General features: G+C 37.5%; 2 protein-coding genes across 6 annotated transcripts in view; one reads left to right on the forward strand and one right to left on the reverse strand.

The window, feature by feature from the left end:
* Window positions 1-16,742, forward strand: part of SMARCAD1 (SWI/SNF-related, matrix-associated actin-dependent regulator of chromatin, subfamily a, containing DEAD/H box 1) — a 101,983-nt gene extending 85,241 nt beyond the window's left edge. For 2 of the 4 annotated variants that reach the window (XM_053666402.1, XM_053666403.1), the window contains 6 exons: window positions 25-146; window positions 2,181-2,369; window positions 3,452-3,570; window positions 5,222-5,404; window positions 6,329-6,438; window positions 14,093-16,742. In XM_053666402.1, the coding sequence (XP_053522377.1) occupies window positions 25-146; window positions 2,181-2,369; window positions 3,452-3,570; window positions 5,222-5,404; window positions 6,329-6,438; window positions 14,093-14,154 (785 nt within the window). In that variant the 3' untranslated portion in view covers window positions 14,155-16,742. The remainder of the gene's footprint in view (window positions 1-24; window positions 147-2,180; window positions 2,370-3,451; window positions 3,571-5,221; window positions 5,405-6,328; window positions 6,439-14,092) is intronic. The other 2 variants (XM_037140060.2, XM_037140050.2) reach the window with 1 other exon arrangement.
* A 424-nt stretch (window positions 16,743-17,166) lies between these two features.
* HPGDS (hematopoietic prostaglandin D synthase) overlaps window positions 17,167-26,780 on the reverse strand; it is a 106,319-nt gene continuing 96,705 nt past the window's right edge. For both annotated transcript variants that reach the window (XM_053666320.1, XM_037140068.2), the window contains exons 5-6: window positions 23,516-23,614; window positions 17,167-19,275 (exon numbers count right to left, since the gene is read on the reverse strand). In XM_053666320.1, coding sequence (XP_053522295.1) covers window positions 19,111-19,275; window positions 23,516-23,614 — 264 coding nt within the window. In that variant the 3' untranslated portion in view covers window positions 17,167-19,110. The remainder of the gene's footprint in view (window positions 19,276-23,515; window positions 23,615-26,780) is intronic.

Raw genomic sequence — 26,780 nt, forward strand, 5'->3', positions numbered from 1 at the left:
TTAATGCATCTCTTTGGATCACAGAAAAAAACACAGAAATGTGCAATGTCATGATGCAATTGAGAAAAATGGCCAATCACCCCTTACTACATCGCCAATATTACACAGCTGAAAAACTCAAGGAAATGTCCCAGCTTATGCTAAAGGTAAAGATTTCATTTTATGCTAACACTTAACTTCTATTAATTTTGTTAAACATGAGGTTAAATTGTTAGACTAACAATCAGGTCATCGAACCTAATGAGCACATGAACCCTTCAAATCCCATTTAAGAAAAACAAATACGTTTTAAGACAGAGTTCAAGCTAATTTGTGGGACATAAGAGTCAAGACAGATTGACATCCCCCCTCAGGAGTCAGCCAACTATATTGCCTTAGGGCACATATGGCAGTGTCTACTTTTATAAATAAAGTTTTATTCTAACGCAGTCATGCCCTTTTGTTTCACTTTTGTCTGTGACTGCTTTCTCAGTACAAGGGCAAAGTTGAGTATTTACCAAACACATCATTTAGCCTACAGAATCTAAAATACTTAATATCTGGCCGTTTAAGATAAAGTTTACCAACTCTTGATCTAGACTTCATAGTGTACTTCTCTACTTTATTTGTATCAAAAGAGTACTCATGTTTTATAGCCTGGTTAGTGAGTCATTTTTCTCCTTTTTAAAAAAATTTTTATTTCCTTCCTGATTTTGTCTATAGTTATAGCCATTACTTTTTATTTTTACCTCATTCTTCTCTAGCATCTGTCCTCATTGAAAGCAACCATTTGCTTTTTAACTAATTTTTGTATTATCTTAAACTTATTATGGAAAATTTCAAACATCTTAAAAAAGAGAGAATTCTATAATGAAACCCTTTGCCTATATAACCTTTACACAATTTCTACAGTTTTTATCTGGAATAACACCACTCTTTGTTTCTTTTTATTTATTTACATAGAGTTGCTATACAATATTATATTAGTTGTATTAATTTCAGGTGTACAGTATAGTCGTTCAACATTTTTATACCTCACAGTGTGGTCACTGATTCAGGTAATCATATGTCAATGCAAATTTATCACATCATAATTGACTATATTCCCCTTCATCTGTTTTACCCATTCCCCCTCCCCTTACATAATCATCTCTTTAGTCTGTTTTTCTGAGGCTGTTTGTTCGTTCATTTCTTTTCTTTATATTCCACATATGGCATTTGTCTTTGTCTGATTTGTTTCACTTAGCATAAAACCCTCTAGGTCCATTGATGTTGCAAAGGGCAAGATTCCATTCTTTTTTATTGCTGTGTAATATTCCATTGTACATACAGGCATGGGCAAAGGTAGGTTTATGGTTGTGAGTATGTGAAAGTTTATTCTCTTATTATTATTATTTATTTGTACTATAATTGTAAACCTGCTTTTGCCCACCATTCTCCTATGGATTGACACTAGTGTTGCTTCCTTATTTTAGCTATTCTACATATGCTACAGTGAACATAGGAGTGCATATATCTTTTCAAATTAGTGTTTTTGTTTTCTTTGGATAAATGCCAGCAGTGAAATTAGTGAGTCATATGGTAGATCTGTTTTCAGTGTTTTGGTATATCTCTCTGTTGTTCTTCTTCTTTTTTTTTTTTTAGATTATTTATTTATTTATTTTTATTTATCTTTAGAGGGGAAGGGAAGGAGAGAGGGAGAAAAACATCAATGTATGGTTGCCTTTCGTGGGTCCCCTGCTGGGAACTGGCCTGCAGGGAACCAGCCTGCAACCCCGGCATGTGCCCTGGCTGGGAATCAAACCGTGATTATCTGGTTCGCAGGCCTACGTTCAGTCTGCTGAGCTACACCAGCCAGGGCTCTCTGTTGTTTTTCATAGTGGCTGCACCAATATACAGTTCCACCAACAATGTCCAAGGGTATTGATACCCTTGTTTCATCTAGATCCCTCCCCAAAATTATTTTGAAGTAAATTCAAGACCTTATTTATCTGTAAATATTTCACTATTTTAATTCTAAAACTGTTAGGACTTTTACCCTTTTATTGTACATAAAAATGAATGTTAATTTTCTTCTCCCTAAAATGTTCTATGATTTATACATTTTATCAGATGTGAATAATTTTTATTAGATTATTTTTATTATATAAATGATCTTAATTTTGAAGTATGTATATTGTTTTGTTTTGTTTTGCTTTGAGGAACCTACACATTGTGAAGCTAACCCTGACCTGATCTTTGAAGATATGGAAGTTATGACAGACTTTGAATTACATGTACTTTGCAAACAGTATCGACACATTAATAACTTCCAGTTAGACATGGACTTGATTTTAGATTCTGGAAAATTCCGAGCTTTGGGACGCATTTTGTCTGAACTGAAAGAGAAGGTATTAAAGAAAAAGGCTCTTTGTTTTGTATTTTCCCAGTTAAACTTCTTTAAAACAGGTCTGCCATGATTTGACTTTCAAATTGAAGTTTTAGCTTTTTTCTGCACTATGTTTTAAGAAACTAGTGTTTTGAGCATTTTGGGGATGTTCGGTAGTCCTCCCCTTATCTCCCTTTTGATTTCCATGGTCTTAGTTACCAACAGCCAAACATGATTCAAAAATAAAACAGTAAATGGAGAATTCCAGAAATAAACAGTCCATAAGTTTTAAATTACGCACTGTTCTGAGTTGTACAATGAAATCTTGTGTTCTGCCCTGGACATGGATCACCCCTTTGTCCAGCATCTTTATTTACATTGTGTTCTTTGCCCATTCATCACTTAGTAGCCCTCTCAGTTATCAGATCAGTTGTCAGTTATCAGATGGACTGTATCACAGTGCTTGTGTTCAGGTTACCCTTGTTTCATTTATCAGTAGCCCCAAAGTGCAAGAGTAGTGTGATGCTGGTAATTTGGATATGCCAAGGATGGCTGTAAAGTACTTCCTTCTAGTGAGAAAGTATGTATATGTACAAAAAAAACAGTCTTATACGGGGTTTGGTACTGTCTGTGGGTTCAGGCATCTACTGGGATCTTGGAATGTGTTCTCCTCAGATCAAAGAGTTCCACTGTATATGGGTATATATTTCCCTCTGTCCAATTTCCAAAAGAAAAATAAAAGTTAGTAGAATATGTCTGTGTTGATGGTTCTAAAAAATAGTCTTGTCATTTTGTAAATGACAGTCTATATGATTGCTTCAAAATTAGTATTTTGAAGATATGTTAAATTGCTGTTTAAGTAATACTATAGTTTATGTGTGAAGTTGCTTAAATTTGTAAGATTACAATCCAAATAGTACTTTATATCTATTCCCATATTGAATTTTAATTCTTAAGTTTAGAATTTAATTTATGTACAATCTAAAATAAGAATTTTACCTTAGTTATAAGTACTTAATTTTTGTTAAAGAAGCAGTTAATCATTAGATAATTCTGTCATAATTTTTCTTCCCATGTATGTAATACATATATGTATTTTCACAGGGTGATAGAGTTGTATTATTTAGCCAATTTACCATGATGCTGGATATTTTAGAGGTTCTCTTAAAACATCATCAGCATAGATACCTCAGATTAGATGGAAAGACTCAGATTTCTGAAAGGTTGGTATACTTTAGTTTCAAGAAATCTATTTACCTTTTCTTCAAGTAAGAGTAAATGTTTGAATTTTAAATGTCCGGAGCATTAGATAGAATTGTATTGCTTTGAGTCTCATGTGTCGTTTCTTCAAATTACTACCTTAAGATGAGGAACTTTTTTTTAAAAAAATTTTTGGTCTGAATTGCATACCAGTGTATTTTGAAAGGGTTTTGTAATTATGTATTATCAGTGTTTTTCTCTTTAAAAAGTACTCAAAGTATAATACTGTTTTCTTTAGCCGCGCAGAAGCTTTTTATTTTGATGAGATCCCATTTGTTTATTCCTCCCTTTATGTCCCTTGCTCTAGGGGACATATCAGTAAAAATGTTGCTGCGTGAAATATCTGAGATTTTCCTGCCAATGTTCTCCTCTAGGATTTTAATGGTGTTATGGCTTATATTTAAGTCTTTTGTCCACCTTGAATTTATTTCGGTGTAAGGTGTAAGTTGGTGCTCAAGTTTCATTTTTTTGCACCCAGCTGTCCAGTTCTCTCAACACCATTTGTTAAAGAGGCTATTTTTACTTCATTTTATGTTACTGCCCCCTTTGTCGAATATTAGTTGCCCGTAGAGACTTGGATTTGCCCATAGAGTCTTGGATTTATTTCTGGGCTCTCTGTTCTGTTTCATTGGATGCAACTGGAAAGCATTATGCTGAGTGAAATAAGCCAGGAGGTGAAAAACAAATACCATATGATCTCACCTTTAACAGGAACCTAAACAACAAAACAAATAAGCAAGCAAAGTATGACCAAAACCACTGAAATTCAGAACAGGCTGACAGGGTCCAGAAGGGAGAGGGGAGAGAATTTCAGAGGAAAAGGGGAAGGATTCACAGGAACAAGTATAAAGGACACATGGACAAAAACTAAGGCAGGGGCGGGAGTGGAAATGGGAGGGAGGTGGGGAGCACGGGGGTGGGGGGGTGGGGGCGGCGCCTGGGATGGGAGTAAAAGACAAAACTGTACTTGAACAATAATTAAATAAATTTTAAAAATACTCAAAGTATAAAGAACCTTATCTTTAAACCAAAATTACTTTAAAAATTTGGTCTTTCATATTCTAAGGGTAATTGAATAAGTTTGGTTATTTTTTAATTTCCAAGGGTTAAAAAAGGAATGCTTTTTCTACTGTGTTTAAACTGCATTATATCTTTTGGTTTATTTTTATCAGCCAGAGTGAATTGTTCCTCCTGCAGTAGAGTGAGGGTGGAAATCATGCGAACAGGGATGACACCAATAGAACTTAATCTTGAGATTTAGTTCATCGTTATGTTGTCTAACAATAGCAGATGACAGACTTCTGAGAAGGTTAAAAGTTGACAATCCATATCCAGAATTTTGATAAGCCAAAAAGCCATTGAACAAAGAACAAAATAGTCCTTCAGGAATTAATTAAATTTGAATAGTTGAATTAAGAATTAATAGAGATCAGTGGTATAGAAAAAACATTGGTGAATTGGAAAGGTCTTTCAATAAAATAGCTGCAGATAAAATAGCCATAATACTAAGATCATATATTTCCACCTTCAAGTTTATTTTTCATGTGATGTAATTGTTCTCAGCTTTAATTATATAGCTTTTAATGAGATTTAACCTAATATATTTATCTGCAGGATTCATTTAATTGATGAGTTTAATACCGATATGGATATTTTTGTGTTTCTGCTGTCAACAAAAGCTGGTGGCTTAGGAATAAACCTGACTTCAGCAAATGTTGTTATCCTTCACGATATTGACTGTAACCCTTACAATGATAAACAAGCAGAAGATAGATGCCATAGAGTAGGCCAGACTAAGTAAGTGTTTTCAGTTGAAATTTTATTTTTAATCAAATGCAAGTTGAATGTGTATAGAATATTAGAATATAGTCTGTCAGGTGTCCTGCTTTAGCTTTTATATTTTTATCAAAGCATATCTACTGATGTATTTCATACCAGCAGTGTTGAATATGAACTTCACTATATAACCTATTCAATTTCTAGTAATTAAAATAACCTCCCACCCCAATGCACATAGTTCTGCAGCTAATGAAAAGATAGAATTATGAATCATCCATTGCCTATGAAACATTAATAATTAAAAACCATTAAAGAGCCAGTAGGCTTGGTAATGTACATAATTTTGCTACGTTATTACTGTTCAGAAAATAGATATTTGTAGATATTTTAGGTGAAAGATAGTTTTGACATTGGTCATTAGGACCATGTAGAGGTGAAAGATATCTACAATTCAACTCTACATTTAAACAGCACACAATGTTTTCTTTGTGAAGTATTTTACCGTATTTCCAAAAGACATTGATGTGTTTATTTATGAACCAGATACATATCAGTACCTCTTGTGGGACTAAAGCATCCAATGTAGTATTCGTACTTTACTGTACTTTCTTCCTTTTTGTACTGAATTACTTCCAGGAGCCTGATCATCAAAGCCTGTTTCTTTTTAAAATGGCAAACTTATCTGATCCCAGTGTAAACCCAATATGTTTAAAGTGCAGGTATCTTTCTCACTTCTCTCAAATCAGTCGGAAAGGATGTTTAAAAGTGACATGCTCAGAAAATGTCAATCTCAAGTACTTTGAATAAAGGAATTAAAATTTGTGGATATTTTTGTTCAAAAGATTTTCATAGAACTCTTCAGATGATTTATATAGCTCACATGTGTCCAAATAATTTTATATTTAATAACCAGTGGATATGCCTCTTTTTTTTTTTTTTAAGAGAAGTGCTGGTTATAAAATTAATAAGCCAAGGGACAATCGAAGAATCCATGCTGAAAATTAACCAACAGAAATTGAAACTAGAGCAGGATATGACCACAGTAGATGAAGGTAAGTTGTTTGTAAGGAGAAACTTCAATAGTTGTTCATCTGGAAATACAACAAATTAGCAGTAAAGGGGAGAACAAAGATGTTCTAAGATGTTCTAAGTTCTTATCTGACATGTAATTTAGGAATAACATGGGAGAAGATTACTACTACCAATAATTAAGATCATTTTACAGGAAGTGATGCAGATAAACACTTTGATTTTGGAAAATTCTGATTAGTTCCTCCCTTTATCTCTAACACCAAAATATTCCAGAAACAAATTAAAAGTGAATCTGTAATTTTATCCATGATTATATGATTTACTTACTGTATAAGTAATATAAATGAATCAAAATTTTAAAATTGATGGCATAATATTAACTTATTTACATTAATTTCATTTGACTGGCAAATATTTATTGCACTAAGTGTACTAAAATGCATTTTTTCAAAAATTTAATAATTTCAGGTTAAAGTAATTGGCTATCGAAAAAAACCTCAAATAAGAGAACCCTGTCATTCCATCTTTTGGAAAAGAACTTTAAAAGTTTTATAACATAAAAGTTATTAAACATATACACATATGAAAAGATAGATTTGCATAGTTCAAAATTCAAAATACATAAAAGAGCAAATAAAAGACTCCCACCGTGTCACCCTGCTTCCCCATAAAGGTGACTCACTAGCCATTTTTAAAGTGCATTACCAGTTATTTTATCAGGTAGCAGTAAGTATATGTATTCTTCCTCCTTTTTACAGAGGCTATCATGTAGTCTGCTGCCATTTGCTTTTCTCATTTAATGTTAAGTTTAATGGAAAATAAGCCATTTGCCCCGGCTGGTGTGGCTCAGTGAATTGAGTGCTGGCCTGAGAACCAAAGGGTTGCCTCTTTGATTTCCAGTCAGGGCACATGCTTGGGGTAGGCCAGGCCCCCAATAGAGGCAACCACACGATGTTTCTCTCCCTCTCTTTCCCCCTTCCCCTCTCTCTAAAAATAAATAAAATCTTTAAAAAAGAAAATAAGCAACTTTATTCTTATTCTAATAAATAAGGATATTCCCAATATTGATAATGGTTCATTTCAATTCAGCAAACTTCTGTTGGATATTTACTGTTTTAGTATTTTGTTAGTTACTGCATACTATAATGGGGTCAGTGCATTTTAATCTGTCTTCAAAGACAGAAGGATATGTGATGAAATTAGTGCATATTCTTCCTCTGTAGCATTTGTTTTAGGGTGCTATGCCAGGTTGGGGAGGCGGGCATTGGAGAAAGTTTAACTAAGAAACAACAGAGATCTTTAAGGCTCAGGGTGAGCTGCGTGATCATAATTTGAACAATTAACAGTAATTACTAGGTTTTATGGGGATGTGGCAACTTGCCAATTTCAAATTAATCAGCAAGAGTCATAGTGAACACACAAAAGGCAGGTTTCACTTAGCAATGTTTTTTCCTGATTATTTTGTTAGGCCATCTTTCATATTTGGTAAAGCTTTTAAATACTTAGGTTAAATTCTCTTAGTAATGCTAGCAAGTAATCCAGATACATAGATTTTATGCTAACAGTGTCTTTAAATAGAATCATCATAGTTAATTATAGGGACTCAGCTCTTTGATTGTCAGACTCCCAGCTGTCTTTAACTGTCCATAAAACAAGAGGTCACTTCTCTTGGGCTAGTTTCTTCCCCCAGAATGATATTCTCCAGAATGAAGTCTCTCTCCAGAGCATGGAGAGAGAGGTAGTATAAGCCCACTGACTGCACTCTCAGAGCTGAGGGAAAGATGGTGAGGGAGGGTTGTGATCTGTTCATATAGTTAATTATCCTATTCCTCTGTAGCCTCACTGTCCTCTACTACCCCCATTTCCAGCTTTCCTTTGATTCTGATTTTCTAAGAATTAAACCTTCTTTTGAGCATCTGGAGTGAATGGCTGGCTCTGTTGGAGAGGCTGTAGGTGTTCTGCCTCTTCAGTGTTTTTTGCTCCATATGCTCTAACCTTTCAGAAGCATCCACTCTGTGTTCTGAGCTCTGAGGGAGGTAAGGGTAGAATCTGGGCATGAAGTACAGTAGCCTTGTATTTCTACCTGCTGGCACTTAAGTTTTGCTTTGTCCATTCCGCTAGTCAGTTTCATTCTTCCATCTGCTTTCTCTCTCCACTTTTGTCTTTTTCTTCTGTTCTTTCTCTTTTGTTTAATGCCCCCCACTTTTTTTCACATGGCATTTTAATGGTATTTCAGGTGAGAACAGAAGTGAAATGTGTGTTCAATCATAACTTACAGTTCATATAAATTATTTGTATTTTTATAAACTTTAGTCTAAAATTATACCTATTATTTTCATGTCAGGTATATCTGTTAAAATAGCAATTTATTTAAATAAAAAATAGAAAAGAAATAGAAAAATTAAAAGTAGCAACTTATTTCAGCTATGCTCTCAAGCCATTAGTTTCATTTTAGATTGATTTTATTTATTTACCCTCTCTCTTCTTTTAGAGAGAGGGAGAAGGAGAGAAACATCAGTGGGCAAGAGGTACATGAACCTGTTGTCTCTCACTCACCCCCGTCTGGGCACCTGGCCTACAACCCGGGCATGTGCCCAGACTAGAAATCAACCAGCGACCTGGGTTTGCAGGCAGGCCCTCAGTCCACTGAGCCACACCAGCCAGGGCTCATGCCATTAGTTTTAAACTACTTTGTTATGAAGAATGTTCCCTATTACTCCTCCTCCTTTCTGTGGGAAATGTCTCTTCTTTATGTTACTAAAGTTATTTATATGTCAATTTTCTCGGTAAGTGTTTTATTGGATAGATCAAGGATTCAGTAATGTCTTTTATTTAATCTCTTAACCTACATATGATTTTGTCTTCAGCTTTGCCCCTGGTTTTATTTAAATAATTTGACACTGACCTGATGACAGTTCAATTTATGCTTGTTTTCACTTCTCACAGTGAGGTTGTTTTCCTCCCTAAATCAAAGGTATAATTTGTAATTGAGTCTGTAATTGCCTTATGTTATATGTATGTGCTCTTTTGAAAGATTAAAGATTGATTGCTCTCCAATACTCTTGTCGGATTTTTGTGTTTTTAGAGCTTGCCTTAGTGGTCCTCAGAGTGCAGTCTCTGGACCAGTCGAAACAGCATCACCTGGGAAAGTGCTGATTTGAAATGTAAATCTCCAAGCCCAGCTCCACCTCTGCTTAGTCAGAAACTGGTGGTGGGGCTCAGTCTGGTTGGTGTTTCTGATACATGTTAAAGTCAGAGAGCCACCACTTTAGAACAAGGATTGTGTTTTTGGGATGTGCGGGGTTTTTCCTTTAATCTCCCTTAATATGATTATGTTAATAAATTATCTAACTTTGTAAATTATATTATGAAATTTTCATGCAAAAATGTTGAAAGCGTGGTATGAGTAAAAGTACAGTGATTTCATGGTTTTAACATTCTGTAACATTTGCTTCACTGATTTTTTAAATCAAACAACTATGTGATGACCACCTGGTTTAAAAAAAAAACAAAACAGAATGTTGCCAACACTTCCAGAAACACCTCCTTTGTTTTTCCCTGATTGAAGTCCCTTTTTTTCCCTCAGAGGTAATTACCATTCTGGCTTTTGTTGTCATTACTTCATTACTTTTTTTTTATAGTTTTATCACGTGGGAATGAACTCTGACCGATAGAGTATTTCTTGCTTTTGAATGTTACAAACACAGATTCATATAGGACTTGTGCTTTTGACTTTAGTTTGTTACACCTACCAATATGCTTGTGAAACTGATGTTGTTTCACATAGTGGTAGCTTCATGCTGCTGTAGTTTGTTCATTGTTGCTGTATAATTAGCCCATTTTCCTTCGCTGCTTGATAGTTCTATTGCTGCATAGATACCACACTTCTTTGAACTGTTGTAATGTTGACAGACACTTGGTCGTTCCAGACACTTTTTGTTCTTATGAACAGTACTGCTAAGAACATTCTTTTAATGTCTCTGGATATAGCTGAGCACGATTTTCTTTGGGGTAAATACCAAGACATGGAATTGTTAGATCTCAAGTATATCTTCAACTTCACTAAATAAGCCTAAACTGCTTTCTAAAGTGGCATACCAGTGGACATTCTCACCACCCCGTTGGAGAATTCCCATTAGTCCACCAACAGCTGTCAGAATTCCTAATTTTTGCCAAGTTATTGCATATAGTTCATTTAAAACCAGTCAGTGAAAGCCAGTCACTGTGGTTTTAATGCATTTCCAGATCAACAGTGAGCTTGAACACCTTACGTATATTATTGGCCATTTGTTAGCAACCATTCAGAGTTATATCCACTTTTTTGTGGGGGGATGTCTGTCTGTTGCTTTGGCTCTGCATAGCACGGACACTACTGTTACAAGCCATATGTATCCATGGTACCTCCCACTCTGTGTTTTATGTTTTTCTTTCTTTTTGATGGGTTTTGAAGTTCAGGTTGGCTTTTTTGCCTTTTCTTCTCCCAGTTTTGACTATATAGTCAAATTTATCAGTTTTTCTGGTTAGTGCTTTTTATGTTACATATGGCTGTCCATTGGTTATGAAGATGGCCTGTGTTATTTCCAAAAAGTCCTAGTTTTGCTTTTTACACTCAGATCTTTGATCCACTCAAAATTGTGTGGGGGGTGGAAAGAATCTTTGCTTCCTTCAGTACAGGGCACTCATTGTCCTCTCAGCTTTGAGTGTCTTCCTGGTGTTGTTGACCTCCAGGGTCCTGTTTGGACTGTTCGACAACATGCTCTCCAACCTCAGTCACACAGAAGAGCTCCATATTTTGCCAGTACAGGCATGGTTTTGCTTACAGCAGTAGATCTCCTATGATGTCCTTTAGCAGTAGTTTCCATTAGTTATGTGAAAATGTCCTTGTGAGCCTGCTTGGCTTGGGACCATTTCAGGGAATGCATAAATACCTTGGCCATCATAGTCTGATGTCTTCTTAGAGGTGCCCACTACAAGGACACCAGTGCCTACTTCCTCCACGATGACACTCAATGATTTTTTTCCCAATGAACCATTTTAACGTCAGTTGTGGATGTGACACTTATTCTCAGTATTTCAGCATATTCCTCTTAAGTTGCCATAATACCATTATTACATCTAATAAAATTAGCACTAATTTAAAAATCTTATTATATTGTCTGTATCTGGATTTTTTCATTTCTCCCTTAGTATACTTTATAGCTTTAAAAAAAAAAAACAGGATCCAGTCAGAATTCACACATTGCATTTTATAGTTTTCTTTCTTTTGTGTCTTTGAATTTAGAAGCATGTCCTCATCCTTTCCTTCTTTTCTCCCTGCATTCCTAGTAAATTAAATTATGGACAGTCTTGTCGTCATGTGGATTTGTATTTTATTATATTCTGGGATTATTCAGTCACTTATTCTTGGTGTCAGTTAATTTAGAAGAAGTGTTCATTTAGATTTTTTTGGCTATTTTTAAATCTGTGGACGAGTTGAAGACGGGTTCGTGCGAATTTCCTGAATTTAATACATAGTTTCTGTTTCTGTGCATATGATTTTTACTGAAAGGAGAAGAGTAGACAAAAGTCCTTTCATAATTTTAGATTATAACTTGGAGGGGTAGGTAGGAGAGAGAGAGAGAGAGAGGGAAGTGATTAGTTTTAATACATTTTAGCCACTTGTGATTTATAGTTATTCATAGCTATGAATGAATAAATGTTTATGAATTGCTGTCTATACCATTTTTATTGTAAACTGATAAGTCATTTCATCTAAAAACAATCGAAGTGATTAACTGAATTAATCAAGGATGACTAGGTTCTAATGCTACCTTGACAGGTGTTTTCAAATCTTAGAAAATCATGAATAATTCCTGGGTAAGTGTCAGGAGACTGAGGGTCCCATTTGATTGAAACATGGGGCCAACATTAGGAAAAGATCATTTATAGTGGATACTTTAATCCTCGCTGTTAGGCTATGTTCAAAATTTTGTATTGATGGATCAGTTAAGTCTAAATGAGTGATTATGCGAAGTTTATCTGGAAAAAGTCCAGCCACCATTAATATAACGAGAATGGTTGAGAATGGTTTCTGCGACATCAGTGTAACCTGGCAGCCAAGGCGAGTGGACTGGATGGAGTGCACGTGTGTGAACACCGACGAATTCACTGTGCAAGTCAGTGGGGGCAGTAGACGCCATCGAGTGAGTGTGCACTGTGTGGCCATCACATTCAGAATGAGCCAGTAGAGCAGTGACACTTGGCGTTAAAGCTGGAACATTCCTCTTGTGGAAATTATTGGGATGATTCAGAAGGCTTTCGGGGACAGTGCAGTAAGTGCAGCATGAATAAAGGTATGGCCCAAATGCTTCAAAGATGGTCAAGAATCAGTTGAAAGTGGTCCACATTCTGGAAGGCCTGCAATCAGCAGAACACCTGAGAATGCTGAGTGTGTATGGACTGCAATCAACAAAGATCAGCGACTGGCAGTGGGGGAACTGGAAGCTGATCTGGAGATTTCCAAAACTGCTGTGTCCGAGATTTTGATGCAGGTTCTTGGCATGAAAGGTGTTGAGGCGAAATTTGTTCCAGGGCTTCTACTACCAGAGCAGAAGCAGCACTGTGCTGCAGTTGCTAATGACTTGATTCAAACCGCTACCACTGAACTGGATTTCCTCAAGAAGGTTATGACCGGAGATGAATCGTGAGTCTACGATTCAGTGATTCAGAAATGAAGGCCCAGTCTTACCACTGGAAGTCACCTGGTTCTCCACATCACACACACACACAAAAACAAACAGTACTACTTCAGTGTTCTTTGTCAGTTGAGAAATACAGTAAGATGAAAGTAGCCGCAGCTACAGGCAGCTGGTGATTGGAAGCTTCATTACAACAATGAGGCCTGCTCACATATCATGGCTCATGCAGAGTGTTTTGGCCAAACAGCAAATCATCCAGGTCACTCAGGTCCTGTACAGCCCAGATTTAGTGCTCTGCAACTTGTGGCTTTTCCCAAAACTAAAATCATCTTTGAAAGGGAAGAGATTGAAGACCATCAGTCAGATTCAGGAAAATACAACAGGACAGCTGGCAGTGATTCCAAGAAAGGATTTTACAGTGTTTTGAACAGCGGATGAGATGCTGGGAGAACTGTGTGAGGTCCCAAGGTGCCTACTTTGAAAGGAACTGAGGTGTCATTGTCCTATGTACAATGTTTCTTGTATCTTTAATAAATGGCTCTTTTTTCATAGTACATGGGTGGATACTTTCTGGACAGATCTTTGGACTGAATATATGGGTATAGGTGATTTCTTTTGATTGAGATTTGAGAGCTTCAATTTTGTTTTTACTATTCGGTTTGTTACATAAATGTTTTCACTTAGCAAACTTGGGGAGTAAATACTGTGGATTTGAACAGGATGTGAGCCAACCTATGTCTGTGTATCTTTACATACCTTTATCTGTATCAAATCAGAAACATTGCCCGTAGATGCCGTGCTGTCCGTATGCATGTGAACACAGAGGTAGTAGCCCGGTATACATAGGGATTTAGAACCTTTTTGTGGAGTAGCACTGAAGCAAACTAGGCCATAAAAGATGATTAAGAATTCATAAAATGTAGAGAAAATTGGAGAAAAAGAATATGTTCTATGCAGTATTTTTGTTAAACTTTCAATGCCACTTTCTGACCTGCAGGTGACGAAGGGAGCATGCCAGCAGATATAGCCACATTACTAAAAACGTCAATGGGCCTGTGAGAGAAGAATCGTGGACTTTCGATGATGAGGAAGTATCAACTTGGTGCACTCAAGGACATTTACATTATGACCATGGGGTTTAGGAACATTTGTAACTTTTTATAATTTCCATATTACATTTCTCATAGTATGGACAACTTTTTTGCCACTAACTGAATTCTTCTGATGCTCACATGTGAAATTTCAATAAAAGCAACAAATATGTAGTCCTAAAAATGTTGAATAATCATTTTACAAAACAGTTTTCTGAATGGGGATTAGTTGGTGATTGTTTGTAACAAATATGCTAATGCTTTAGAAATGTCAGTATTTTTGTAATTATTTCTACCTCCAAATATATATATATTGTCTTTCACTGGATAATGTGTGTAGATTTTTACATGTGCCTTATTTGACAATGCTTATGTCTTGTTTTTGCCTGTTTCATTTGAAGTTCTTTTTTATTACGTTAGTTTAAAGAATGCAGCTGTATAGATTTATATAGCTTTCATTTTATTGCTATTTGAAGCAGATGTTCACCACTGCCAAGAAGAACTCAACCTGAATTTAAAGGTGGCATTCCATATACTAACACCCCCAGGTTCTCCCAAGTAGTTCTGTTAAAACAGATTTGTTTGGCTAGGCACTAAGTTGTTTTCCAGTGAATAGTAGCTAAAGAAGCCCTTATCTTGCTCCATGGGTTAATTCCTTCTGTTCATTTCCCAGCTGCACTGTTGTGCATACTACTCTGCCTATTCTTGTGCATGTTCATTGATTTCCCTCTCCTGGCTTTTGCTTCTCTTGAAACTGTTGCCCAGTCACTTCTGCTCCAGTTCTCATTACTCTCTAAGTAGTAGTTTATTCCTGTCACATACATCTTCACACAGCAGCAGAATGTTGGTGACCTTTTTTTCTAGCCTGGCAGAACAGGTTAACAGGCTATTTCACTTCAAAGCAGACTGAATGTGACTTCATATTAAGGAAGCATTAGGTACTGCATGGAAATAGGTCATTGCCTTTACATTCTTTATCAAAATATGATTTACCAGTTTCCAGAATTTCCAGTACTGGACCTCCTGAAGAGAGAGCCATTTTTCGATTCTAATTCAGTGTGGGTGACAAAGTGAAATTTAGAAGTAAAGTTGTCTACTTGATATTTAACTTCTATTGTCTTTCTTTAAATTTTTGCCTGTCAGTCTATATTGCTGTTTTATTACACATCAGTTTCTTTGTATAACTTGTGAGTTTCATGTGTTTTGTTTTTATTATGTAAATACCATTATAAATAAAGTTATTTATAAATCAAAGATTTGTTAGTTATTGGAGATTATACTTTCAGGGCATCCTGACTTGCTAACATGCTACGGTAGTATAGTTCTCTGGAGTTCGAAGGCTAATAAAACTCTTAAAGTGATTCTTCAGATCATTATAGACTCTGGAAACTCACGACTCAGTAAGTAGATTTGCCCACTCCCAGTGGTATATTGAAAGCATTCTGCTTAGTAGTCTAATGGGAGCTGAAAGGAATCTGCACATATTCATCATCGCTTCCTCCTGCATTGCAGCACCCAAGTCACTTAGTCACACTGTTGGGAATGGGAGGCAGGCAAAGGCAGGACTGGGACGGGGACATCTGTAGTAGTGTCAGTGATAAAAGTAGAATAAAACCCACAGTGGGTTTCTCGTGACTTTTCTGTATTCGTCTATCTTCAGTGGTAGGGTATTTTGTTGTTAAATCCACGTTCTTAAATGTATTTGGGTTCTCTCTATGATGCTTTATTATGTCTTGGGCTTAATAAAAATATTTGTGATCATAAGTTGTATTTTCACACCCTTTTTAATAGTTTCTAACCCCCTCTCCCTTTACCCTTGAAAATATATAAAATTGCTCACAAATGAGATCATGTTATGTGCTTAATATTGTCTGTTCTCAATAAACTGGAATTTGTTACCTAGGATCTATTCTTAGTCCCTTCACTGAACTGATGTCTAAAAATAATCCATTAATCAGTAAAGACCATACAAGGCCATGGTTGGAGTAATATCTTGCCCAACTGAAGCAGCTTTTACTTTTAAGTCACAAAGAAGACATACTGTATGTGTTTTCATAACCATATTCCTGACCGCGTAGGCTTTTAACTTTAAGCCAGTAGATTTTTATATTGAAACACTGATATTGTTCCTAGTTGGTGTTACTCTGTAGTGGTTAGATAGGAGTATCAGATTTGGTTTCCATTTCTGTGACCTTAAGACATTTTATGTGATTCATAAAATTAAGAAATTGACTTTTTAAAACTTCCCCAAATGTATGTTTTTTCAATTTTAATATGTGACTCGATTTATGCTCTGATTCATTTGTAATCTCTCATTTGTTCAGTTGCTCAGTAAGGAGGCATTTAATTTGGGTACAGGATAGGATGATGGAATGTCTTGTCCTTCCATGAAAAAAAGATGCCCTGAAAAGTTGTGAAACTTCAGTTGACGTGGCATACTTCTTATGAAACCTGCTGTGACTGCTTTTATTTGAATCGACTGCATATTTTAAGTGATCTGTGTAAACAAATGAGACTGATTATCTTGTTTTAAGTTTTCATAATTTTAAATACCTTCTTGTATAAGATGCAAACATTTTTTAAATGCCTTAGCAAATAAATTGTCATAATCCTAAACTGGGATCAGCTTTCAACATTTTATTGCTCTTTAATTGTCACAAAATGTTCCTCTTTTTCTCTTACAGACTTTTTTTAAAGAGAAGTTTTACAGTTCGATTCCCAGTCAGGGCACATGCCTGGGTTGCAGGCCAGTTCCCAGCATGGGACACACAACATTGATATTTCTCTCCTTCCCTTCCCCTCTAAAGATAAATATTTTTTTAAAAAGAAGTTTTAGGATCACAGCAAAATTGAGCAGAAAGTAGAGTGTTCCCATGTACCCCTCCCCCCACACACGCCCACCCTCCCTCACCTGGCACCACAATGGTGTGTTTGGTACCAAACAAGAACCTGCATTGACATCATAACCACCCCAAGTCCGTAGTTTATATTAGGTTTTATTCTTGGTGGCAAACATTTGACAAATCCACCATTCAAAGCAATTTTGATGGGAGAATCCTTTGTACCTATTCATTCCTCCCTCCTTAGCTTCTAGAAACATTGATCTTTTTACTGCCTTCATAAATTTGCCTTTTCCAGAATGTTAAATAGCTGCAGTTATACAGTATGCGGTCGTTTTATTTTTTCAAATTACCTATAAGGAAGTTTATTTAGAAAAGTACAGACGTGGTAGAAGTCAGCCATCTGGGCTGCGTAGGCTTAGGGAGTAAGATACAGAGGCAGAAGCGTGCTTGGTGCTTAGGAGAGAGAAAGGCAAGGGTAAGGTGTGCAGGGGAGAGGAGGTAGTTGGCAAAAGGACGGGCTGCTGGGGGGCAGTGAGCCAGTGTGCAGCCATCTTACATTGGCTTCTTCCACTTCGCAATACGCACTTACATTTCCCCTGTCTGCATGGCCTGGTGGTTTTCGTTTTTTTTTTTTTTATTTAAGCAGATAATATTTCTTTGTTTGGATGTGCCACATTTACTTATCCACTCACCTACTTGAAGGTATCTTGGTTACTTCCAAGTTTGGGAATTATCAACAAAGCTGCCACCAAAATCTATGTGCAGGTTTTTATGTGGACATTTTTTCAACTCCTTTTTGAGTAAATACCAAAGAGTGCAATTTCTGGATCGTGTGGTAAGAGTATGTTCAGTTTTGTAAGAAACTGCCAAGCAGTCTCAGTACCATTTTGCAATCCTATCTGCAATGAGTAAAACTGCCTGTTGCTCTACATCTTTGTCAGCATTTGGTGGTGGTGTTTGTATGGTGTTTTGAATTTTTGCCATTCTAACAGGCAGGTGTGGAATCTCATTGTTTTTATTTGCAGTTCCCCAGTAATATGTGATATTGAACATCTTTTCATATGCTTATTCGCCATCTATCTTTGCTGAGGTGTCTGCTCAGGTATTTTGTTCATTGTGCGTTTGGATTATTCATTTTATTGTTGACTTTTAAGAGCTCTTTGTATATTTTCGAATAATAGTCCTTTATCATAAGTCTTACAAATATTTTCACCCAGTCTGTGGTGTATCTTCTCATTCTTTTGATCTCTGCTCTCTTGATACAAAGTTTTATACCCATCTCACTTCTTCTGGGATATCTTCATCTTTGTCTCCAGCACTCTCCTCCTCTGTATCTGTAAGTGCACCTCGCTCAGTTCTGCCGGCTGCACAGCTGGAGTCTGGAGGCCGTTGACCTGCATCAGTGTCAGCATTCTCACGGTTCTTTCCATTTATGTTCAATTTGAGTTTCACCCCAGTATTAGCACTTTTCATTTCTTTATTACACTTTCTTCTTTGTTGGTGAGTTCCCTTTTTCAGTTACTGGTTTGTGTAAAATGCCAAGATGCTTTATCACTGAGAAGCAAGCTGGCAGTGCCGCTACACACTTGACCGTCGGTGCGTGAATAACACACAGGTGTGCAGTGCCCAGTCCTAACAGACTTTGAAAGAAGTGACTTCATCGGTCATGGTCATGCTGTGCACCTTATTTACATAGTGATTTGCGGACTGAATAGCTAGCAGCAAAGTTTATGCAATTACCCACTGTCAATACACCATGGTAACTGAAGTCCAAACCATTTTGGGGGTGGGGGGAATGTGTTATTTAATAAGCTATTGTGACTGAAATTTATGCACGTGAGAACCTATGCAAAGTAAGGCCTGGTTTAAACTAATTTTCCTCAGTTGTAAATGATGTGAAACTATTCTGGGAAGGAAAAAAAAGATGCAACTAACTGCTCTTTTTTTTTTTTTTTTTGGAAGCAGACAGAACGTGGCAGAGGTGAAAGCCTCGGTGGGGGTGCAGTGCATGCCTGTGAGGCAGGCTCATCTGAGGGCAGCAGAGCTGTAAGCAACAACCAGGTGCAGGCAGCCGGCGTCTCCTACAGCCTGGTCAGGGGCCTTCGTTGTATCCAGTCAGCAATGGCAGGAATGGCTTGGACTTTCTTCCGTAACGTTACCAGCCTGGGATGGACGTCCAGCAAGTCAGGTCTGAAGACCAGAAGTGTAGTACTGCAGATTTCCCAGTAGAAATCTGCCCAGGTTACCTAGGTTAAAGGAAACACAAATTTCCATTAGAACATAAAAGGTATAGCTTCTTAATCTAAAAGTGGTTTCTTTTCAATTCAAAGTAACCTTTTGTTACTTCACAAGTGGAATGTGTGTGAGACGGTTACAGGGACCACACCTGGACTTCACCTAGACGCGAAGACCTGCATCGTTGAGGCCTAGGACCCCTTGCTTTCAGTAAAATCCCCTAGTTGAAATTAGCCTAACTACATCCTTAAAGGAAAGGATGTACAGCAGTACCTTTCATTGCTGCTTTGTCAATTAAATGGTAACTAGAATGTTTGAGCAAGCATCGTTTTAGAGGCCCTTTGGGTGGTTCACTGACCATAGAAAACGTCTTGTGACCACCTTGGGACCAACCGCCCCTGGATGACCATCGTGGGACAACTGATCTCATCCTCATTCCAGAGTCCCGTGCCCACCCGGAGGCCCCCGGGCGAGCCAGCTGTAGAGCCCCTCAGGGGGCTCGGCTTCTCCTCTCTGGTCGACTCCCTTGTGCGCAGCTCTTCTCAGTAAACTCAGTCTGTTCAACCCTGTACTGAGTTCAGTGCTCATTTCTATGATGTTGAGACTCAAGAATCTGGCATCCAAGGTCTGGTAACATGTATGGTAGAAAATTACAGATAACACCATAGTCCTAACACCAAAAATTACTAATATTAACACCTCTGTGTGTGTGCATTTTTACTAGCAGGAGATATTACAGTACATATTTCTTTTTGAGTTGATTAATCCCCACCCTTCTGACTACATTTTCATCTTGCCTAGTACCCAATCAATACTCTTCCATCTGCTCCAAAAAATGTTCTTCATTGGACAAAGTAAAATCGATGCCAGGACCATGCATTTCATCCGATCTTGTCCTTCAACTCTCTTAATTCAGAACAACACTTACCGTGTCACTGAGTTACTGAATATTCTACACTAGTCCTACACAATGTCCTGTCTTCAGGATTTGTGTGATGATCTTCTTGTTTACCTTGTTGCTTTATACCACAGGGTGTAAAGGAACAGGGTGCAAGTTATCCCTGCAGAGTTCACGGTCCCAAGTTAGCGTTTCTGGCTCACACATTAGGGTGCACCACATCAGGAAACTTAACATGAGGGTGTCTGGCTGTAGGTGGAACTGTCCCATTGGCCACTGTACTAGGGTGATGATGGTCTGGCCCTACCCTTGTATACTTTCTTTCCCCTTTGTGACTAAAACCAATCTCGGTGACCTTACTTTTGCTCAAAGAGTGATGTCTAAATCTGGACTAGTCGCTTTGTTTTTGTATAGAATTTGATAATACTTACTGTTAGGATTTTATGAACGTCCTTACATCTGTCCACTGTTAGGTTAGGCCAGAATTAGATAAAATTAGCAAGGAGGAACCCGAGGCAGGCACCAGACTGTCTCAGCAAGGGAGATAGAAAAATTAGAGAAAGTACAAAGAGTGCTGAACGAGATAAACCGCCCGTGTATGACCTTGCCTTTGCTTGGCCTTGTCTTTGCAGAAAAGTATCCATTGTAGTAAGCAGAGATGTGTGTGTGTTCTCTCAAAATAGCCAATTGCTAACAGCTACGTCTGCTTCTGTATTTGCTTGTTTGCTCACCCCAATAAAAACCCCAGGCTGTAAGCGCCAGGCGTGACTCTCATCTGCAGCCCTCTTGGCACCGTGTCTCCGGAGGCACCCCGAGAGTTCGCCCCTGCGCAGGTAAAACTTTGAAACTTTGGCCAATAAAGTTCCATCATAAACTCCTAAAGGCTTCCGACATTTGTTGCTCACATTGGGGTATGTTACACCACCAGGAGAGTGTTGGTGAGAGTTCAGTGAACACAAGTTTCTGGAGCACTTACTATGTTCCATTCAGGTCTCGGTGCTGGGATTAATGGGAGAGCAAGAGGTGATGCCAGCCCCTGCATCTCTGACACAGCTTTCATTGTAGAAGCAGAAAGACAGACAAACGTGGTAATAGGGGTCATGAGGAAAAAGTGAAGTATGAGAGGGATTCTTGGGTGGTCAGGGAGGAAAGACATTTAAGAAGTGACATTTAAGCCGCAGTTTGAATGATAAAAAGGATCCAAATATGTAGCCATCTGGGCGTTAAACATTCCAGGCAGAGGGACAGCAAGTGTATAGGCTCTTAGGCAGGAGCAGGACCTGTGTCCCAGGGACAAAGAAAACACCAGAGTGTTTAGAAGGAGGAGGAAGGCAGAGAGGGCTGAGATGGACTCAGGAGAAAGTTCACGAGGGAAAGTTCATACAAAACAAACACTGCAAGTCCTTGGAAATTATTCGATCAATAGGACAGGGAGAGGGACATTTTAGGAAAGGCTATCACAGAGTCAGTGGGAAGAAATGCAGGGCTGTGTGGTGGGGTAGGAAGTTGATTTAGTGTGGAAAGTTTGTTTGTCACCCCAGGACTCGGCAGACAGTGACCAGAATACGCCACTAAGAGCCACAAAAAGTAGTTTGCATCTTGTCTTCTAGAATGCAGTCTCCTTAGAGGCAAGGACCCTGACCTACCACAGAATCTATGCCAGATTTAGATTTGAATTTTTTGGTGTAGCTACTTCATAGGTGGTTGTGTGTTCCTCTGTCAGTTGGTCCATAGTATCTGGTTTTCTCACTTTTTATATTAATAATTACTGATACTCAATGCCTAGGTCCTCTAAGTCATCAGAGGTTGGAAAATGGTTATATCCTATTTTAATCTCTCCTTCTAACTTACTAAATGCTTTTATGAAAAGTTTGGCTATCAATTTTTGTTATCCTGAGATACAATAGATTTTATTCAACCCCTTTTCCCACTTGTTTGTTTTAGGCAGTTTTCAGAACAATAATTTGGCTCCATAGCATCTTCTAAAATTAGCCAATGAAACTTTGGTTTGGAGGTGTGTGTGTGTGTGTGTGTGTGTGTGTGTGTGTGTGTGTGTGTGTTTGGTTGTAGTGGTGACATCATACTCATGGAGTCATTCATTTTGATTGGTTTCAATCCATGTAGTTCATATTCTCATCACAGTTTGGTTTGTCTTTGGCTAATAAGAGCCTCTTCCAGTTGACTCTGAGATCTTTTGACACAGCCGCAGTTGTCTTTGATAATTTATTTCCCTCTCTTGTGACAAGGAATTCTCGTTCATTCTCACATTTCCTGTCCCAAATTGAGAATGAGCCTTTCTCCAAGAAGCGCTAGCTCCTTTCAGGATTTGAAGACCAATCTCGGGCTTAGGAGTGCCCAGGACAACTGTGTTGGTCATTGTTTCAAGAACAAAAGACACAAAATGCACTTTTATTTATCACAGGATAAAGTACATCATGAGTTTCTACTGTTGCATCTAGTTCACATTCAGAAATAGGTGTTTACTTAACCTCACCGATCTTATAGCTCTGTTGTCTTTCTCTCTCATAAAAGGTCCTGCTTCTCAATGATGTCCCTGAAATTTCTTATTACTTTACGCACAATATAGATACACTGATATCAGAAAAATAATACCACTGTCCCAGTACCACCAAAAATATAATTACTGAAAATGATGTACAATTTTTATTTATTGTTCTGAGAGTGTATCTATGAGGTATATAGTCAAATTACTATGTTTTACATATACTACTATTTCTTTTTTTTAAATACGATATATTCTTATGTTTCAGAGGTTCTTTTTTTTTAGATTTCATTTATTTATCTTTAGAGGGGAAGGGAAGGAGAGAGAGAGAGAGAGAAATATCAATGTATGGTTTCCTCTCATGCGTCCCCTGCTGGGAGCTGGCCTGCAACCAAGGCATGTTCCCTGACTGGGAATTGAACCTTGATCCTTTAGTTTGCAGGCCCATGCTCAATCCACTGAGCAACACCAGCCAGGGCAACATATACTACTATTTCTTAAAGTAGCTCTTCACTAGTAGAGCATATAGGTGCTTCCCTATGTATTCTATGCAGCAATTTGACACACGTTCATTTGTTTCATTTTGCTTTGGCTTTGCAGCAATAACTTTTAAAAATGTTTTTGTTATTGTTATATAATTATATAAAATATTTTAATTTATGGTTTCAAAGTTAAATATACCATAAAAGCTTAATACAAAGGATTTTAGCTTTCATTGCTGTTCTTTTACACTCTCTCTCTCTCTCTGGGTAACTTTTTTTTCAGTAAGGTTTAATAAGTCTTTATCTTCACACATAAATGAATATATCATATATTTACTTATATATTTTAAGATGTGAAACATACTCACAGAGTTACCAATGAACCACTCTTTTTCCCCCAAGTATGTGTCCAAATATTGCAGAAGATGAGGTGCATCATATGTAAGGAGCTCATTGAACATCTGCTCCTAAGAGAGGAAGAAAAAGATTACTTCAAGAATAATAGGAAGAAAAATAAATAATTTGAAGATTTAGAGTTTTCCTATTTTTCCATGTGAGTTCAGAAAAAAAGAAAAGCAGCAAAGTATTTTGTTTTTTCTTTTAATGTATAACATTATGGAGATTGAGGTCTAATTCTCAAATCTTTATTATTCATGAATTTAAAAATAAGTACTTTTGTTAGCAGTTCTTATAGTTTCTTTCTATATAATGACTAAACATTCCACCCATAAAATATTTTCATGATTTTTATCTTAATTTTTGTTAATAAAATTATTTTATTATGTTTTTACATCTCTAAAATTCCCATTTTCTTAGCCTCATTCCATTTAAAGTTAAATAACATAACGGAAGGTAAAGAAATTAATTTTGCACAGCGAAGGAAACCATCAACAAAATGAAAAGACGACCAACTGAATGGGAGGATATATTTACCAGTATACATCTGATAAGGGGTTAATATCTAAAATTTGTAAAGAACTTATACAACTCAACACCAAAGAAAAGAACAATCCAATTAAAAACTGGCAAAGGACACCGCTCTTAAGAGATGGCCTCTAGACATGAAAGAAATGCTTAATGTCACTAATCATCAGAGAAATGCAAGTTAAAAACACAATGAGATTACACTTCACACCTGTAAAGTGTTATCATCAATAGAACAAACGCCAGTGAGGATGTAGAGAAAGGTGAACCTTTTGCACTATTGGTGAGAATGCAGACTGGTACAACTACTGTTGAAAGCAGTATGGAGATACCTCAAAACATTAAAAATGTAACTGCCCTATGACCCAGCAGTTTCACTCCTGCGAATATATCCGCAGAAGTCCAAAACTCTCATTTGATAGAATATGTGCACCCCTACATTCATTCCAGTGTTATTTACAATAGCCAAGATTTGGAAGCAGCCCAAGTAGCAGCCATCTCAGATTGCTTTCTAGTTCAGGCAGAGTGGCTACAGGCAGAATACAGGTGGGAGCTGACTTTGGCCTGTATCAGCCAGGATGCCCCAGAGCCTGCATATCGAGTGGACAGCTACAGACCACGTCAGACCACCACCACCCTGCCCCTGCACAGCTGATCCTTCGTGGAGGAAGGAGGTTGGTGGTCAGTGGTCACAGCCAGTTCTTGCAGCTGAGTGGTCTGGGTAAATCTCTCCCACTGACCTGCCAACAGTAATCAAGGCTCAATTACAAGAGGAGAGTGTACTCAGCCCACATGAAGGGTGCATCTTGAGTACCCAGTTTGGGAGATAGGGGAGGCTATGCCACTGGATCTATAAGGCACCTACTACCTTAGGCCATGCTACCAAGACAGAGAGTCATAACAGCTCTACCTAATACATAGAAACAAACACAGGGATGCTGCCAAAACAAGAAGACAAAAAAACATAATCCAAATGAAAGAACAGATCAAAAGCTCAGAAAAAGAGCTAAACAAAATGGAGATGAGCAATCTCTCAGCTGCAGAGCTCAAAACACTGCTTATAAGGATGCTCAAGGAACCTAGTGAGGACCTCAACAGCATAAAAAATATCCAGTCAGAAATGAAGGTTTCACTAAATGAAATAAAGAATAATTCACAGGGACATAATAGTAGAGTGAATGAAACAGAATCAAATCAATGATTTAGAACATAAGGAAGCAAAAAATAACCAATCAGAACAAGAAGAAGAAAAAAGAGTCCAAAAAATGAGAAATATTGTTAGCAACCTGTGGGATAACTTCAAGCATTATAACATTTGCACCATAGGGGTGTGAAGAGAAGAGAAAGGGTAAGAAATTCAACATCTATTTGAAAAAATAATGGAAGAAAACTTTCCTAATTTGGTGAAGGAAATAGAAATGCAAGTCCAGGAAGCACAAAGAGTCCGAAACAAGTTGTACCCAAAGGGGACCACTTCAAGACACAGCATAGTTAAAATGCCAAAGGTTAAAGATAAAAAAGAGAATCTTAAAAGCAGCAAATGAATAGAAATTAGTTACCTACGGGGGAGGTCCCATTAGACCAGGGGTGTCAAACTCATTTTCACCAGGGCCCAGACCAGCCTTGAGGTTGCCTTCAAAGGGCTGAATGTAATTTTAGGACTGATACACGTAACTACCCCTGAACAGTTAAGTGAGAGTTCAGTGCTGCCGCTGGGTGGAAGAAACAAGGTGCCGGGCTGGATGATACAAGGTGGAGGGCCAGATTCGGCCCACAGGCCTTGTGTTTGCCACCTGTGCCTTAAACTATCAGCTGTTTTCTCAAAAGAAGCTTTTGAGAAACCAGCTGGATGGGACTGGTAAGAAATATTCAGTCATGAAAAGCAGGGACCAACAGCCAAAATTGCTCTACTCAGCAAAGATATCATTTAGAATCAGAAGGTAGATAAAGCGCCTCCCAGACAAGAAAATACTAAAGGAGTTCATCATCACCAAACCATTATTATATGAAATGTTAAGGGACTTATTTAAGAAAAAGAAATGTTACAGGGACTTATTTAAGAAAAAGAGGAATATCAAAACTACAAACAATAATGTGGCAATAAATACAAACCTATCAGCAATTGAATCTAAAAAACAAACTAAGCAAACAAGAATAGAGACAGAATCATGGGTACAGTGTTTTGATGGTTGCCAGATGGAAGAGGATTTGGGGGAATGGATGAAGAAGTGAGGGGATTGAGAAGTACAAATGGGTAGTTGCAGAATAGCCACAGGGATGTAAAGTACAGTATAGGAAATGGAGTAGCCAAAGAACCTCTGTGCATGACCCATGGACATGAACAAGAGTATAGGAATTGCCTGATGGAGTGGCGGATGCTGGGTAAAGGTGGCCATGAGGAAAAAATCAGGAGAACTGTAATAGCATAATCAATAAAACATAATTTAAAAAATAAAAAAGGAAAGTAAGTCAAACTCAACAATATTATTTAAAATGTATGTAATGTGTTAATATTCATAAATGACCTATAGAGGCATACCTTGTTCTATGGTACCTTTCATTATTGCTCTTTGCAGATAGTGTGCTTTTTACTAACTGGAGCAGTGTGGTGACTGTGTTGAATAGTCTGTGGCACCATTTTCCCAACAGTATTTGCTCACTTCTTGTCTTTGTGTCCCCTTTGGCAATTCTCACAGTATTTTAAACATT

Source organism: Artibeus jamaicensis, unplaced genomic scaffold (assembly GCF_021234435.1).
Source record: "Artibeus jamaicensis isolate MK-2021 breed Jamaican fruit bat unplaced genomic scaffold, CSHL_Jam_final contig_452, whole genome shotgun sequence".
In the NCBI taxonomy this organism is placed as follows: domain Eukaryota; kingdom Metazoa; phylum Chordata; class Mammalia; order Chiroptera; family Phyllostomidae; genus Artibeus; species Artibeus jamaicensis.